The sequence below is a fragment of the Bos indicus x Bos taurus genome, chromosome 1 (assembly GCF_003369695.1).
Source record: "Bos indicus x Bos taurus breed Angus x Brahman F1 hybrid chromosome 1, Bos_hybrid_MaternalHap_v2.0, whole genome shotgun sequence".
NCBI lineage: Eukaryota > Metazoa > Chordata > Mammalia > Artiodactyla > Bovidae > Bos > Bos indicus x Bos taurus.
In genome coordinates, this window is record NC_040076.1 from 36241081 (window position 1) to 36254404 (window position 13324).

Genomic DNA, 13324 nt, shown 5'->3' on the forward strand with positions numbered 1-13324 from the left:
TCAAATGTCTTTTCATGATAAGGTTGAGTTCATGGATTTTGAAAAGTGTATTATCTTTTTGACGTATTTTTAGATTTGACCTGGTAAAATTTTGTTTGAAAATCTTACATCTATATGAAGAATAGTGGTCTATAGTTTTTAAAAATCTAATAATGTTTTTGTTTGAATTTGGTATCAGGTAATAGCTAGCTTGCAGAATGAGTTAGGCAAAAATTGTTTCCTTTTAATTTTCTGGAAGAGTGTTTGCAGAATTGGTATTCTTTTTCTTAAATGTTTTGTGGAATGCACCAATGAAGCCACCAGGGTCTTGTGTTTTCTTTGTGGGAAAGTTTTAAGACCCAATTCAATTTATTTAGTAGATATAGGGATCTTCAGGTTTTCCATTTATTCTTGAGTGAGCTTTGGCAATTTTCATCTTTCAAGAAATATGCCCCTTTCATCTGAGTTATCTAGTATATTGGCGTAATATTATTCACAGAAATATCTTCTTATATTTTTAGATATCTGCAGAGTCCATAATGGGCTTCCCTGGTGGCTCAGAGGGTAAAGAATCCACCTGCAATGCAGGAGACCTGGGTTCGAGCCCTTGGTTGGGAAGATACCCTGAAGGGGAGCATGGCAACCCACTCCAGTATTCTTGCCTGGAGAATCCCCATGGACAGAGGAGCCTGGCGGCCTACAGTCCATGGGGTCACAACGAGTCGGACTCAACTAAGCATAGCACAGCACAGAGTCCATAGTAATTCCAGCTCTCTCATTCCTGATATTTGTAATTTATGTCATTCTTTTCCCTTGATATATCTGGTTAAATATTTTCTATTTCATTGATCTCACAGAACCAGCTTTTTATATTCTTGCTTTTCTTGTTTCTATCTTAGTTTCCAATCTCTATAATTTTCTTTCTTCTACTTAATTAAGTAGGAAGATTCCCTGAAAAAGGAAATGGCTACCCACTCCAGTATTTTTGCCTGGAGAATTCCATGTAGAGAGGAGCCTGGCGGGTTACAATCCATGGAGTCACAAAGAGCTGGACACAACCGAGCAACTAACACTTTCACTTTCAGTGACAGTGGATATCCACTTTTAGTGAGAGTGGATATGCTTGTCTGTTATCAATCTATAATGGGAATAGCTCATATTTCAGTGCAAACTGAATGATTTGATTTTTATTTCAGTTTGAGGTTTTTTTCCATTAATTAGTTTTTTCTTAGTAGTTTACTGAGTTTTATGAGAAATGGACATTGAATTTTATAAAATTACTTTTGAACACATATTGAGTATTTTTGTGAATTATGAGCATGACAAATTAAATGTTTCCTAATAATAAATCATTACATTGTTTGAATGAGATCAAGTTGGTGCTAGCAGATTATTATGTTATTGAAATGTTAAATGTTTTATTTTGGAATGTTGCATATGGTATGTGTTATTACTTTATTTTAGTTTTGAACTATTTTTTATGTTTTAATATCAGATTTACATACAGCAGTTTCACGGAACAAATTTATTATATTTCTATGTTCATTATACTCTGACAAAGTTTGTATAACATTATAAATATATCTTCATTGAAAGTTGGAAAGAACTCAACTGAAATAAGAATTTGAGCAAGAATTATTTGAGAATTAATTTTTTCATAAGTCATAATTATTTTTTCCCATCTTTATAGGTTCATTTAAACCTCTACAATGTCTTGCATTGTATTTAATATTTATATGCTTTAGTTAAAGCATGTTCTTTGAAACAGGAATTTTATTTGCTGAGTAGGTTTGAAAGTGGAAAAAATTCAGAAATGTAATTTTTCTCTGTCTTAAATTCTTGTTAGTTCCATTTGTTTTGAATTTCTTTATTCTTTTCCATGTGATAGCAGGATTTCCACACTGCATTCTTCTCCTCCCCACTTTTTTTTAAAGTTTCATTGCATCTGGGTGCCAGAACTTGGTTCATCCTTTAATGTTTCACTTTTCAGTGAAATTTTGTGTCAGATGTGTCTTTTCAAATTAGCGTCAGGTTATGTATTCTTAAACCTTGTATTGAAGTTAGGAAACATGGAAAAATACACATAGTGTAAATGTTAGAGCTTAATTATCACAAAGTGAATTCACCTACACTGTCAGCATCCGGGCCAACAAACAGAACATTATCACCACCCCAGAAGATTTGTGTTCCCTTGTAATCTCCACTCCCCCAGATGTATTATTATCCTGACTAGTAACACCATAGTTAGTATGAACTGATTTTGTACTTTTATACATAAAATTACAAATGAGTTTTTGTGCATATACTTTTCTGTTTTTTTAATTATTTTATTTTTAAACTTTACATACTTGTATTAGTTTTGCCAAATATCAAAATGAATCCGCCACCGGTATACATGTGTTCCCCATCCTGAACCCTTCTCCCTCCTCCCTCCCCATACCATCCCTCTGGGTTGTCCCAGTGCACTAGCCCCAAGCATCCAGTATCGTGCATTGAACCTGGACTGGCATCTCGTTTCATACATGATATTTTACATGTTTCAATGCCATTCTCCCAAATCTTCCCACCCTCTCCCTCTCCCATAGAGTCCATAACACTGTTCTATACATCAGTGTCTCTTTTGCTGTCTCGTACACAGGGTTATTGTTACCATCTTTCTAAATTCCATATATATGTGTTATTATACTGTATTGGTGTTTTTCCTTCTGGCTTACTTCACTCTGTATAATAGGTTCCAGTTTCATCCACCTCATTAGAACTGATTCAAATGTATTCTTTTTAATGGCTGAGTAATACTTCATTGTGTATATGTACCACAGCTTTCTTATCCATGCATCTGCTGATGGACATCTAGGTTGCTTCCATGTCCTGGCTATTATAAACAGTGCTGCGATGAACATTGGGGTACATGTGTCTCTTTCCCTTCTGGTTTCCTCAGTGTGTATGCCCAGCAGTGGGATTGCTGGGTCATAAGGCAGTTCTATTTCCAGTTTTTTAAGGAATCTCCACACTGTTCTCCATAGTGGCTGTACTAGTTTGCATTCCCACCAACAGTGTAAGAGGGTTGCCTTTTCTCCACACCCTCTCCAGCATTTATTATTTGTAGACTTTTGGATCGCAGCCATTCTGACTGGTGTGAAATGGTACCTCATAGTGGTTTTGATTTGCATTTCTCTGATAATGAGTGATGTTGAGCATCTTTTCATGTGTTTGTTAGCCCTCTGTATGTCTTCTTTGGAGAAATGTCTATTTAGTTCTTTGGCCCATTTTTTGATTGGGTCATTTACTTTTCTGGAGTTGAGCTGTAGGAGTTGCTTGTATATTTTTGAGATTAGTTGTTTGTCAGTTGCTTCATTTGCTATTATTTTCTCCCATTCTGAAGGCTGTCTTTTCACCTTGCTAATAGTTTCCTTTGATGTGCAGAAGCTTTTAAGGTTAATTAGGTCCCATTTGTTTATTTTTGCTTTTATTTCCAATATTCTGGGAGGTGGGTCATAGAGGATCCTGCTGTGATGTATGTCAGAGAGTGTTTTGCCTATGTTCTCCTCTAGGAGTTTTATAGTTTCTGGTCTTACGTTGAGATCTTTAATCCATTTTGAGTTTATTTTTGTGTATGGTGTTAGAAAGTGGTCTAGTTTCATTCTTTTACAAGTGGTTGACCAGATTTCCCAGCACCACTTGTTAAAGAGATTGTCTTTAATCCATTGTATATTCTTGCCTCCTTTGTCAAAGATAAGGTGTCCATATGTATGTGGATTTATCTCTGGGCTTTCTATTTTGTTCCATTGATCTATATTTCTGTCTTTGTGCCAGTACCATACTGTCTTGATAACTGTGGCTTTGTAGTAGAGCCTGAAGTCAGGTAGGTTGATTCCTCCAGTTCCATTCTTCTTTCTCAAGATTGCTTTGGCTATTCAAGGTTTTTTGTATTTCCATACAAATTGTGAAATTATTTGTTCTAGCTCTGTGAAGAATACTGTTGGTAGCTTGATAGGGATTGCATTGAATCTATAGATTGCTTTGGGTAGTATACTCATTTTCACTATATTGATTCTTCCAATCCATGAACATGGTATATGTCTCCATCTATTAGTGTCCTCTTTGATTTCTTTCACCAGTGTTTTATAGTTTTCTATATATAGGTCTTTAGTTTCTTTAGGTAGATATATTCCTAAGTATTTTATTCTTTCCGTTGCAATGGTGAATGGAATTGTTTCCTTAATTTCTCTTTCTGTTTTCTCATTATTAGTGTATAGGAATGCAAGGGATTTCTGTGTGTTGATTTTATATCCTGCAACTTTACTATAGTCATTGATTAGTTCTAGTAATTTTCTAGTGGAGTCTTTAGGGTTTTCTATGTAGAGGATCATGTCATCTGCAAATAGTGAGAGTTTTACTTCTTCTTTTCTAATTTGGATTCCTTTTATTTCTTTTTCTGCTCTGATTGCTGTGGCCAAAACTTCCAAAACTATGTTGAATAGTAATGGTGAAAGTGGGCACTCTTGTCTTGTCCTGACTTTAGAGGAAATGCTTTCAATTTTTCACCATTGAGGATAATGTTTGCTGTGGGTTTGTCATATATAGCTTTTATTATGTTGAGGTATGTTCCTTCTATTCCTGCTTTCTGGAGAGTTCTTATCATAAATGGATGTTGAATTTTGTCAAAGGCTTTCTCTGCATCTATTGAGATAATCATATGGTTTTTATTTTTCAATTTGTTAATGTGGTGTATTACATTGATTGATTTGCAGATATTGAAGAATCCTTGCATCCCTGGGATAAAGCCCACTTGGTCATGCTGTATGATCTTTTTAATGTGTTGTTGGATTCTGATTGCTAGAATTTTGTTAAGGATTTTTGCATCTATGTTCATCAGTGATATTGGCTTGTAGTTTTTTTTTTTTTTTTGTGGGATCTTTGTCAGGTTTTGGTATTAGGGTGATGGTGGCCTCATAGAATGAGTTTGAAAGTTTACCTTCCTCTGCAATTTTCTGGAAGAGTTTGAGCAGGATAGGTGTTAGCTCTTCTCTAAATTTTTGGTAGAATTCAGCTGTGAAGCCGTCTGGACCAGGGCTTTTGTTTGCTGGAAGATTTTTGATTACAGTTTCAATTTCCGTGCTTGTGATGGGTCTGTTAAGATTTTCTATTTCTTCCTGGTCGAGTTTTGGAAAGTTGTACTTTTCTAAGAATTTGTCCATTTCTTCCACGTTGTCCATTTTATTGGCATATAATTGTTGATAGTAGTCTCTTATGATCCTTTGTATTTCTGTGTTGTCTGTTGTGATCTCTCCATTTTCGTTTCTAATTTTATTGATTTGGTTTTTCTCCCTTTGTTTCTTGATGAGTCTGGCTAATGGTTTGTCAATTTTATTTATCCTTTCAAAGAACCAGCTTTTGGTTTTGTTGATTTTTGCTATGGTCTCTTTTGTTTCTTTTGCATTTATTTCTGCTCTAATTTTTAAGATTTCTTTCCTTCTGCTAAACTTGGGGTTCTTCATTTCTTCCTTTTCTAATTGCTTTAGGTGTAGGGTTAGGTTATTTATTTGACTTTTTTCTTTTTTCTTGAGGTGTGCCTGTATTGCTATGAACTTTCCCCTTAGGACTGCTTTTACTGTGTCCCACAGGTTTTGGGTTGTTGTGTTTTCATTTTTATTCATTTCTATGCAAATTTTGATTTCTCTTTTGATTTCTTCTGTGATTTGTTGGTTATTCAGCAGCATGTTGTTCAGCCTCCATATGTTGGAATTTTTAATAGTTTTTCTCCTGTACTTGAGATCTAATCTTACTGCATTGTGGTCAGAAAAGATGCTTGGAATGATTTCAATTTTTTTGAATTTACCAAGGCTAGCTTTATGGCCCAGGATGTGATCTATCCTGGAGAAGGTTCCATGTGCGCTTGAGAAAAAGGTGAAATTCATTGTTTTGGGATGAAATGTCCTATAGATATCAATTAGGTCTAACTGGTCTATTGTATCGTTTAAAGTTTGTGTTTTCTTGTTAATTTTCTGTTTAGTTGATCTATCCATAGGTGTGAGTGGGGTATTAAAGTCTCCCACTATTATTGTGTTATTGTTAATATCTCCTTTCATACATGTTAGCATTTGTCTTACATAGTGCGGTGCTCCCGTGTTGGGTGCATATATATTTATAATTGTTATATCTTCTTCTTGGATTGATCCTTTGATCATTATGTAGTGACCATCTTTGTCTCTTTTCACAGCCTTTGTTTTAAAGTCTATTTTATCTGATATGAGTATTGCTACTCCTGCTTTCTTTTGGTCCCTATTTGCATGGAAAATCTTTTTCCAGCCCTTCACTTTCAGTCTGTATGTGTCCCCTGTTTTGAGGTGGGTCTCTTGTAGACAACATATGTAGGGGTCTTGTTTTTGTATCCATTCAGCCAGTCTTTGTCTTTTGGTTGGGGCATTCAACCCATTTACGTTTAAGGTAATTACTGATAAGTATGAACCCGTTGCCATTTACATTATTGTTTTGGGTTCGAATTTATACACCCTTTTTGTGTTTCCTGTCTAGAGAGTATCCTTTAGTGTTTGTTGGAGAGCTGGTTTGGTGGTGCAGAATTCTCTCAGCTTTTGCTTGTCTGAAAAGCTTTTGATTTCTCCTTCATACTTGAATGAGATCCTTGCTGGGTACAATAATCTGGGCTGTAGGTTATTTTCTTTCATCATTTTAAGTATGTCTTGCCATTCCCTCCTGGCTTGAAGAGTTTCTATTGAAAGATCAGCTGTTATCCTTATGGGAATTCCCCTGTGTGTTATTTGTTGTTTTTTCCCTTGCTGCTTTTAATATTTGTTCTTTGTGTTTGATCTTTGTTAATTTGATTAATATGTGTCTTGGGGTGTTTTGCCTTGGGGTTATCCTGTTTGGGACTCTCTGGGTTTCTTGGATGGGTGATTATTTCCTTCCCCATTTTAGGGAAGTTTTCAACTATTATCTCCTCAAGTATTTTCTCATGGTCTTTCTTTTTGTCTTCTTCTTCTGGAACTTCTATGATTCGAATGTTGTAGCGTTTAATATTGTCCTGGAGGTCTCTGAGATTGTCCTCATTTCTTTTAATTCATTTTTCTTTTATCCTCTCTGATTCATTTATTTCTACCATTCTATCTTCTAATTCACTAATCCTATCTTCTGCCTCTGTTACTCTACTATTTGTTGCCTCCAGAGTGTTTTTAATTTCATTTATTGCATTATTCATTATATATTGACTCTTTTTTATTTCTTCTAGGTCCTTGTTAAACCTTTCTTGCATCTTCTCAATCCTTGTCTCCAGGCTATTTATCTGTGATTCCATTTTAATTTCAAGATTTTGGATCAATTTCACTATCATTATTCAGAATTCTTTATCAGGTAGATTCCCTATCTCTTCCTCTTTTGTTTGGTTTGATGAGCATTTATCCTGTTCCTTTATCTGCTGGGTATTCCTCTGTCTCTTCATCTTGTTTAAATTGCTGAGTTTAGGGTGTCCTTTCTGTATTCTGGCAGTTTGTGGAGTTCTCTTTATTGTGGCGTTTCCTCACTGTGTGTGGGTTTGTACAGGTGGCTTGTCAAGGTTTCCTGGTTAGGGAAGCTTGTGTCGGTGTTCTGGTGGGTGGAGCTGTATTTCTTCTCTCTCCTTTCGAAGAGTTGGGTTGCTTTTCTGGGTGCCTGATGTCCTCTGCCAGCATTCAGAAGTTGTTTTGTGGAATTTACTCGATGTTTAAACGCTCTTTTGATGAATTTGTGGGGGAGAAAGTGTTCTCCCCATCCTACTCCTCCGCCATCTTGGCTCCTCCCCCCAATAATGGTCTGCATATACTTTTCAATCAGTATTTTTTATGTGATATTCATTCATGTAGTTCTATGATGCTAGATTTTCTGTTAATTTTCATTTTTGTTTGGTATTTTGTTGAATGAATATATCACAATTTACTTATGTATTCTATTATTGATTGACAGTTAATTCTAGTTTGAAGCTATTGGGAATAATACTTCATGAATATCCTAGTATATGTATTTTGGTGCCAATATTCATGCATTGCATGCCTCTTGAGATGTATCTAAGAGTGGAATATAATATATACATATGTATGTGTGCATATATATATAAAATATATTAATTAAGCTATATAATCACGAGTTATTAGCTTTGTAAGTTTTCATATTAGTTTAGTCACATTCTGATAATGTGTCGTAGTATCTCTCTGTAGTTTAAATATGTGTTTGACTGGTTTCTAACAATCCTGAACATCTTTTCATATTGCATTAGTATTTGGATATCCTCTTTTGTGATGTGCTCATTCCATGTTTTGCCTGTCATTCTAACTGCACTGCTTATTTTATCTAAGTAACTTGCAAAAGTTGTAATGAATATGAGTCTCTTTTTCGGATATATGCATTGCAAATATTTATTTTTCCCATTCTTTGATGGCATTTCTTGATGACTGAGAATTTTTCATTTTAGTTTATCAATTTTTAATGGTTATAGCTTTCTATGTTTTAAGAAATCTTTCCATACATCAAGATCATGGTGTTACTCTATATTACTATATAGATGTATGTTAGAATGTGATATATATGCAGTAGGGTATGCTGTTCCCTCCCCTCTTTAAAGTATTGATGTTAAGACACAACACACAAAATCCAGCAATCACAAGTAACTTTAGTTGTTACTATTCATGCATGTTGCATGCTCAATGGTGTCCAACTTTTTGGGACCCTATGGACTGTAGTCCACCAGACTCCTCTGTCCGTGGGATTTTCCAGGCAAAAATACTGGAATGGGTTGCCATGTCCTTCTTCAGGAGATCTTCTACACTCAGGCATCAAACTCATATATCCTGTGTTGGCAGGCGGATTCTTGACTGCTGAGCCACCAGGAAGCCCTATTATTCATGCAGGCAGAAGCAAAATGAAGAAGTTCTTTGGGTGAGGAGTGACTGTCTCTCACCAGCAAGAGTTTGCTTTTGGATTTGTGGCAGAGGAGAGGGAAAAGAGTGACAAAGGTTATGGTGGAAAGATATATAAACATGAATATACTAGTTTAGATGAGATATGCCTAGACTATAAGTAGAATTGAATAGAAAAAAGAGTATAAGAAATAGTGGAATTGAAAAGAAAAAAATTCTATTAATTAGTGAATTAATATATGAAAGAGATAAAATCAACAGATACTGGCATCTAGATGGTTTTGGAAGGTGAATCTGTCCAGGATGATTTCAAAGATATTAAATTAGATGACTAGATTTTAAGGACCAAGATAGAAAATGCAGAAAAGATGATTTCTTTACAAGGAGAAATAACTTTATTGATTCTTATGTTTTGTACTTGAATTGTTTTGAGATTTTGGGGTAGAGTGGGACATGACTGAGTGATTAAGCATGCATGCTCGCATATAAGACGAACTTCCATTTCACTTTAAGAGTCTATTATTTCATGCAATAAATTTATCTCAATTTTTTTAAACTAAAGCAATCATTGAAAGAATACCCAAAATAGCTATTACCTATTACTGAACATTAGATAAGGCAATGGCACCCCACTCCAGTCCTCTTGCCTGGAAAATCCCATGGATGGAAGAGCCTGGTAGGCTGCAGTCCGTGGGGTCGCTAAGAGTCAGGCACGACTGAGTGACTTCACTTTCACTTTTCACTTTCATGCTTTGGAGGAGGAAGTGGCAAACCACTCCAGTGTTCTTGCCTGGAGAATCCCAGGGATGGCGGGGCCTGGTGGGCTGCCGTCTATGTGGTCGCAGAGTCAGACACGACTGAAGCGACTTAGCAGCAGCGTTACTGAGCATCTCCTATATCTTGGGCACTGTTTTACATTTTAGGTATATTATTTAGTCTTTAGTCCAATAAATTAAACATTATATTTACCTATTTTACATATGAGCAGCTGAATGTTTAGAAATCTTTACTCAAAATTTACACACAGAGTTGTTCTCTTGTCACTACAAAATTGTTTGAGAAAATTAACATCCCTGTCAGACCCTCTTCTGAAACCTCTTCACTGTTTTGTTAACAGGTGTCATTTCCTCAAGAGGAAAAAACTCTAGGAAGCTAAAGAGAAGACAGAGAAGAATCTCAATTGATGACACTTTTTTTCAACCTCATTTACACCTCAATTTTGAGACACCTATAATATTTAGGAATTAACAGAAAGGTTACAAGACAGATGTTTGCCACTTCTTAAGTTATTTGTTTAGAAGTATTTGTTGTCCATGGAATCCAGCTAAAAGACTGTATCAGTTACTGAAACATCCCTACAAGCCAACTGCTTTCAGAAAGACCTCTATGACTAGCACAAGATGGTGCCACTAGCATATTATGATCAACGCTTCGTGCCATTAGAACACTCTTACCAACTGGCCGCAACCAGCTCATTAACACGTCAATACACAGACAAAAAATTAAATCAGCCCAATAACCAATCTGTGGTCAGAGTACAATCCCATAGTAATAACCCTGTAGTGCCTCCACCGAACTCTAGCCAGAAGGTACAGAGATGCTCAGAATTGCCCTCTGTCAAGTCTCAGGACACAATTTCAGGGGACTGCTATAACAGGGTTCTAAAATCACCATTATCTCACTCCAAACATCAGGCCACACCTTCACTACACCTCCAGCGGAGAACTCCCTTGTGGCCTAATAAGAAAGCCCTGAGCTCGCCTTTGTTCCACCCTAAACCTCAGAACACATCTTCATTTGACCTCATTAAGACATTGCCACCAGAGCCGACTCAAACAGACTGTAGCTCACAGTTATCCTTTCCTAAACCTCAGAATACATCTTCCCTAGATCTTTTCTGGACATCACCTTCACTGAAATCTATTCGAAGAGTGTCAAGTTCATCACTATATGCTGTCAAACATCAAGAAATTCCTTCCCCAGACTACCTATGGACATCATCATCTTTGGAATCTAATCAAAGAGACTTTAACTCAGCATTACCCCAGTCCAAGCCTCAGAAAGCCTCTTCATTGGACAGCCTATGGTCATCTTTGTTAGAGCACAATCAAAGATGTTTGAGCTCACCATCACTCAACTCTACATCTCAAATAAATGACTTGTTTCAGACATCACCTGAAGCCCATCATTTGGAGCCTAGTCAAATGACTCTGAGCTCATCATTACCTGACTCAAGACTTGAGACACCACCTGTATTAAGGTCCAATTCCAGTGTTCTGAGATTACCACTGTCGAATTCAAAACCAAGAAAGTCACCTTTACCATACTCTGTCCACCAGTCAAAGAGTTTGCCATTGTTCCAGCCCCAAACACTTGATCATGACTTCAGGACCCCAAGCCCAGCAATGTGTCACTCCAGATTGCAGAACACCACTTCACCAAGTGACAAACACAAAGCCACAGATCTTTCCTCACCTCATCCCAAACCAAATGTCTCAGGTCAATCAATATTAAGCTCCAGGCACTCCATGAAGAACATAGCTGCTTTACCACTGGGCTCCAGACTCCAGCGTAAAAGCAGTTTTGGTCATTATGAAGAGACAGGACCCAGTAAAGACATTCCATGGACTTTAGATTACACTCAACCCTGCATTGTTAAAGGTGGAACTGTCCCCGATGATGTTGTAAATAAAATTGTCAATTCTCTCTCCAAGACCAGAATCCAGAGGGATCTCTGTAGGCAGATTCTCTTTCGAAGGATGAGGGGAAGACCAAATCCTCGTCCTGGTCCCCGCCTTTCATCAAGTTATATGGTTTGTTTAGCCTGTGCCTCTTGCATAAAATCTCACTGTAGCCATCTTACAGGAAGGAAAGACCCCCATGCTGCCACACTATTTGTCATCCCAACACCTGAGCTCACTCCTGAGAAAGATATAATGGTGAAACTAGTTTTTATCCTTTCCATACCAGAGACTACTTTTTTACTCCCTGTGAAAGAAAATCAGCCTGATGAAGCTCCTGAAGACAATCTTGAAGGAATGGAGAAGATATCAAACATTTCCCCTACATCGGAATCTGATATCACTCAGGGATCTAATGAAAAGAAGACCTGGCTGACAGTAGCCCCCGAAAACCAAGCTGTAAGCCAACAGCCCCAGGCTGTAGACTGGCTGCTTTATGTGAAGAAAAACAGTAACCCTCAGTTCCAGTCCGTACTTCCATCCTCTTCCTCCTCCACCTCTTTGTCCTCCTCATCCTCTTCATCTTCCTCTTCCTCTTCCTTTTCCACTGTAGCCCCCTTACCCCCTCCTCCTCCTCCTCCAAAAGAGTCTAAGGTCTCAGACTGTGTGTTCACTAAGTTACTTAGTTACCACCGGTTGCCTCCAGGGGTCTCCTGGCTTGAGTTTATACGTAGTAAAAATCACCAGCCACTTCCTGGAAAACCATGTCCAAGTCAATCACCATCTCCCAAAGCAAGGCCTATGAGGAATAACACCACAGTTAAAAGGAGAAAGGGGCCCAAGACAGTGTTCAAAATTTTCCAGACAAAGTTTCAAAATGAGAGAAATCTTGACTAAATTAACTTTTTGTTTCTTTGAAGGCAGTTGACCTCTTAGTTCTTTGACATTAGTTTGATTTCCTATCATGCTTATTAAAATTCTTAGTATTAACTAAGTGTGCCTCTATATTTCAGCTGATGAAGCAATTAGTTAAGGGGAACTATTACTCTTAAGTCTATTTTAAGAGTTTTAAATAATAAACTTAATAGTCTTAAATAATAGACTATGAGCTTCTAAAAGCCCAAAATGGAATCCTATGTTTTTAACCATGTGCCTGGCTTACAGTAGCCACTAGAAAATATTTGTTAAATGAATTAATAATAACTGGCCACAGACCATAAATATCTCATTTGTCTTGCCTTGAACAGTATCCAACTTACTGCTATCCTCCTTCCTCATAAGACATAATAATGGCAATATCCTTAAAACAAGTTATGCTAATCTGGTTCCCTATCTCTAAAGGAAATTCAGATCATGTTTAACAGTTAATAGATATAGGAAGGAATCTTTTCAGTCATGTGCTCCTAGAGACAATTCTTCTATGGTAAGATCCTGCACTCTTAAATGCAATTATTTATTCAACCTTAGCAAATCTCAGAAAAGAATAACCAACTGGTACAGATAACCCTACCTCATGCTAACTGTGCCAATATTTAAGTGATAGGCTGTAAAGTCACCTGTTCATCAGTTCTACTTATACAACATAAATGAGTTAATAAAAATGTTAAAAAAATGTTTCTGTTCCACTGGGTCTACTAGTAGTGGGAAGAGAAGGGAATTGTCTTACCTACTACCTTAAATAATTATACCTATCCAAAAGAGCTAGAATTAGTTTTTCTTGCATACACTGATGACTCACTATTCTGCCTCTCCACTCTA

At 36.8% G+C, this 13324-nt stretch overlaps 1 protein-coding gene across 1 annotated transcript; it reads left to right on the top strand.

Annotated features, from left to right (window-relative positions):
* The first annotated feature begins 10285 nt into the window (after positions 1–10285).
* Positions 10286–12599, top strand: LOC113897557 (casein kinase II subunit alpha'-interacting protein-like). Its single transcript, XM_027550345.1, has 2 exons — positions 10286–12077; positions 12580–12599. Exons 1-2 carry the CDS (start codon positions 10286–10288, stop codon positions 12597–12599), a joined length of 1812 nt encoding a protein of 603 aa, XP_027406146.1.
* Positions 12600–13324: the final 725 nt, after the last annotated feature.